This window comes from Panthera uncia (assembly GCF_023721935.1).
Source record: "Panthera uncia isolate 11264 chromosome C1 unlocalized genomic scaffold, Puncia_PCG_1.0 HiC_scaffold_4, whole genome shotgun sequence".
NCBI classification, from domain to species: Eukaryota; Metazoa; Chordata; class Mammalia; order Carnivora; family Felidae; genus Panthera; species Panthera uncia.
This window is the reverse complement of record NW_026057585.1, coordinates 102,714,374-102,718,990: the sequence shown is the minus strand read 5'-3', so window position 1 is coordinate 102,718,990 and position 4,617 is coordinate 102,714,374. Positions and strand designations below refer to the sequence as shown.

The 4,617-nt window shown below is 67.6% G+C and overlaps 1 protein-coding gene across 1 annotated transcript in view; it reads left to right on the top strand.

Moving 5' to 3' along the window:
- The window catches only part of PRDM16 (PR/SET domain 16), a 46,717-nt gene that overhangs the window by 24,516 nt on the left and 17,584 nt on the right, over positions 1 to 4,617 (top strand). The window contains 2 exon segments of the mRNA XM_049618227.1: positions 258 to 1,674; positions 4,457 to 4,544. Coding sequence (XP_049474184.1) covers positions 258 to 1,674; positions 4,457 to 4,544 — 1,505 coding nt within the window.

Here is a 4,617-nt window from a genome sequence, read left to right as displayed (position 1 = left end):
ACGGGCCCACAGATACACGCACTCGTGCAAACACACACGCAGACGCGGTGTGCACACTCATGGATGCTCGTGCACACGGGCCCACAGATACACGCACTCATGCAGACACACGCAGACACACGCGCGTGCACACGCGCGCACACACGTGTGCTCACGCACACAAGCAGTCTGCTCCCGACTGCGGGGCCCGCCCCCTCCTCCGCAGGGTTTCCCCGTAATTTCATATCGTTTGTCTTTGCTTTGTGCTGATGTTTTAGGTGAGGTCTGCCACAAATCCTACACGCAGTTCTCCAACCTGTGCCGCCACAAGCGGATGCACGCCGACTGCCGCACGCAGATCAAGTGCAAGGACTGCGGGCAGATGTTCAGCACTACCTCCTCCCTCAACAAGCACCGGCGGTTCTGCGAGGGCAAGAACCATTACCCGCCGGGCGGCATCTTCGCCCCGGGCCTGCCCCTCACCCCCAGCCCCATGATGGACAAGGCGAAGCCGCCCCCCAACCTCAACCACGCCGGCCTGGGCTTCAACGAGTACTTCCCGTCCCGGCCGCACCCGGGCGGCCTGCCCTTCTCCGCGACAGCCCCCCCGTTCCCCGCGCTGGCCCCGGGCTTCCCGGGCATCTTCCCCCCGTCCCTGTACCCCCGGCCGCCCCTGCTACCTCCCACGCCGCTGCTCAAGAGCCCCCTGAACCACACCCAGGACGCCAAGCTCCCCAGCCCCCTGGGGAACCCGGCCCTGCCCCTCGTCTCCGCCGTGGGCAACAGCGGCCAGGGCGCCACGGCCGCCGCGGGGCCTGAGGACAAGTTCGAGCGCCGCCTGGAGGACTCATACGCCGAGAAGCTCAAGACGCGGGGCAGCGACCTGTCCGACGGCAGCGACTTCGAGGACGTCAACACCACGACCGGGACGGACCTGGACACGACCACGGGCACGGGCTCAGACCTGGACAGCGACGTGGACAGCGACCGGGACAAGGCCAAGGACAAGAGCAAGGTGGCCGAGGGCAAGCCCGAGTGCGGGGGCGGCGCGGCGCCCCCGGGCGCCCCGAACAGCGTGGGCGAGGTGCCGGTCTTCTACTCCCAGCACGCCTTTTTCCCGCCGCCCGACGAGCAGCTGCTGGCCGCCTCGGGCGCCGCGGGCGACTCCATCAAGGCCATCGCCTCCATCGCGGAGAAGTACTTTGGCCCCGGCTTCGTGGGCATGCAGGAGAAGAAGCTGGGCTCGCTGCCCTACCACTCTGTGTTCCCCTTCCAGTTCCTGCCCAACTTCCCCCCGGCCCTCTGCCCCTTCGCGGACCGCTCCCTCGCCCACAACTTGCTGGTCAAGGCCGAGCCGAGGTCGCCCCGGGACGCCCTCAAGGTGGGCGGCCCCAGCGCCGAGTCCCCCTTCGACCTCACCACCAAACCAAAAGAGGCAAAGCCCGTGCTGGCCGCGCCCAAGGCGCCCCCGGCGCCAGCGTCCGGGGAGGAGCAGCCACTGGACCTGAGCATCGGTAGCCGCGTCCGAGCCAGCCAGAACGGAGGGGGGCGGGAGCCCCGCAAGAACCACGTCTACGGGGAGCGCAAGCTGGGGGCCGGGGAGGGGCTGCCCAAGGCGTGCCCGGCACAGCTGCCCCAGCAGCCCTCCCTGCACTACGCCAAGCCATCGCCCTTTTTCATGGACCCCATCTACAGGTATTAACATCCCTGCCTTCACCTGCTCTCCCAGAGGGGCCGCCACCGCCCGGCTGGGCGTCTGGGCGTCCGGGCGGGACCTCCCGGACGCTCGGGGCTCCCTCTCGCGGACAGCCGCTGGGATCCCGGCCTCCCCTCGGACCCCACCCGGCCCCGCTGTGTCTCCAGCCACCTTCTCTGGACCAGCTGTGCCTCCTGCAAAACTCAGACCCTTGCTCTTTCCTCCGCTCCCAGTCCCGGTCCCGAGGCCGCCCTCGTGGCCCCTACCCCGCCCCGGAGCCACAGCTGGGGTTCCTGGTGGCCCAGGAGAAAGCACAGAAGGAGCCGCTGGTCTCCGGGAGGGAGCGGGAGGAGGGGGGAGGGGGAGGAGGAGGGGGAAGGAGCAGCTTTGGAGGGTCCGCAAAACATCAGCATCCACCTCTCTGATAGCCCTCCCAGTGAGGGCTTTGATCCCCTCAACTGGGGAACCCCCTCCCCAATTTCTGGGCAGGCTCTGATCAGGTGGGTTTGTCAGGTGGGAGGGGTCCTGCCGCCACCACACGTTGTCCTGCGGGTGCTGGGCAGGCCGAGCCCGGAGGAGAGGGTGGCCTGGGAGGGGGGCCGGGGGGTCCAGGAAGCAGGCGCCAGGCACAGCTGTGGGGCTCAGGCTGCTGAGGCTGATACCGCCGGTGCCCGTGTGTGACAAGCCCGTGCGCACACACATGTGCGTGTACACCTGGTGTTCAGGGAGCACCAGAGCACGTGGCCGCCTTGAAGGCACAGACGCCTGAGTTCCCCAAGGGGCCACTGCGGCCTGGAGACGGTGTGCAAGTGAGGAGCCCACATCTGCTGAAAGTGTGCATGGGAGAGAATGACGTCAGAGCACGAGCCCGGGCTGGCCCGGCCTCCCACCCTCTGCGCTCAGCACCCGTGGCCCCGGCCGCCTGTGTGTGCGGCCAAGGACTGACGTCGTCACCACAGGAAACGTGGAAAATGCCCCTTTAAGTGTTTGGTGCAGAACACCCCATCCACAGACGGTTTGAGAAAGTTGACCAGACGCTTGCAGAGGAGGGGGTCACTCTCCACCTGCCAAATGCGTCTCCTTAGCTTTCCGGGCCAAACGTGCCCGGCGGAAGGCCTAGAGGGCGCCTGACGGTTCGGTGAGGCTCTCCAGACTGTAGGCACGGCCCTGAGTGCCCCTGGGATGTGCAGAGGACGGCAGGGTGACTGCAGGCTGAGAGACCAGACCTCCCCGTCGGGCCACAGAGCTGGAATCAGCGGGCTCTCAGTTAACTTCTTCCCACCCTGCCCCTGGCCTCCCCGCCGTCTCTTCAGGCCCCCGCTGCGCCCCTCTGCCCCCTCTCACCTGGTTTAGGGCCACAGGCCTTTTACCGGAAGCTGGGTGAGGCCAAGAAGGGGAAGTCCAATCGGGGCTCCTCTGAGACCCAGCATACCCCTGGCTCTGGCTGTCAGCCCTGGGGTCCATCAGCCGAGGGAGGGGCTGCCTGGGCCCCAGGTTCGGGCACAGACACCAGCGAAATGCCCTAGGGCATGCTGGCTCCACATCCCTCCCTGTCACGACCAAGCCCATCAGGACAAACGTGCGGTGTTTGGAGGTCCCTCCCCAAGCCAAGGTGTGGGCGGCTGCAACTGCCCACAAACAGGCCGGGCCCTGGGGCTGGGGGCCAGGGCCCCCCTCCTCTCCTGGGTGACTCCAGCAAAACCCTGCACCGTCCCCCACGGGCCGGCCCCCGGGTCCCGTTCACCCCGAACACGTGACCCACGATCCTCCATCCTCCGGGCTGGGCGCAGGTGACAGTGCGGTCGGCCGGGCTCAGCTGGCCTTGGATGCTCAGGAACCGGCCTGACACGACTGCCCAGCCTCCTCCCTGGGGTCCCCTGGCTTCAGGGACGATCCACCAACCCCACAGCATCTCGCTCGACGGCCGAGTCCGACACCGTCCAGCTCTGAAAAGGGCCTCGGGTAGGCCCCACAGAGCGAGACGCCCTCCAGGCCAGCTTCCCACACGACCAACACCGCCTCTCCGGGGGGAGGCCCTCCACGCCCCCTCCCGCGCCCTCTCCCTCCTGGGCCGGGCCGGCGGGCCTGCGCGGTTCCCGGTGGCCCCTGGGACACTCCCAGGGTGGCCATGCTGTCTCCCTGCGGCTCACCCCTCTCCTTGTGCCATCTGTACATCCTGCTCTGGTCGGCGTCCAGCCGGCTCCTGGCTGTGCAGCAGAGCAAGGCCCTGGTGTGGACGAAACAGGAGTGGCTGGTGTAGGGTTTGCTCAGAGCAGCCGTGTCTGTGTGCAGAGAAGTGGCAGGTCTCCCCAGATGGCACTCTGTGAGTCTCTACCCAGCCCCCCCCCCCCACACCCCGAGGGGACTGAGGCTCCGGTCACTTCCTCTGCCTGACCTATGATGGGTTGTCACCAGCATCTGGGGAATATTCTAGAATTGTCCTCTCCGGCAGCCATTGTGAGCTTTTCGGTAGACCCCACGTGGCAGCCATGGGAGGCCCTGAGGACCCACCGGGACAGCGCTGGGTGGTTGGTGGACTCGGGGGGGTTGGTGGACCTGCAGGGGTGTGGAACCGGGCGTGGGGAGCAGCGGGGGACATACAGCAAGCGTTCAGGCAGGTGGCAGCCTGGAGGCCGTGCAGGTGGGCAGGTGGGCTCCTTCACGACACCCCCCACTGTCAGGTGCACAGAGTAGTCGCGGGGGGACACGGATGGGCACCCTCCCTGTGCAGCCCCGGAGGCTCCGTGGGGTACGTAACCCTCTGTGTTGCCTGCCGTCCAGCAGGGTAGAGAAGCGGAAGGTGACAGACCCCGTGGGAGTCCTGAAGGAGAAGTACCTGCGGCCGTCCCCTCTGCTCTTCCACCCCCAGGTAAGACCCAGGGCTGCCGGGCCTCGGGACCCCCCATCCTGGGGCCAGGCAAGAGGGCAGGGCTCGGGACCCC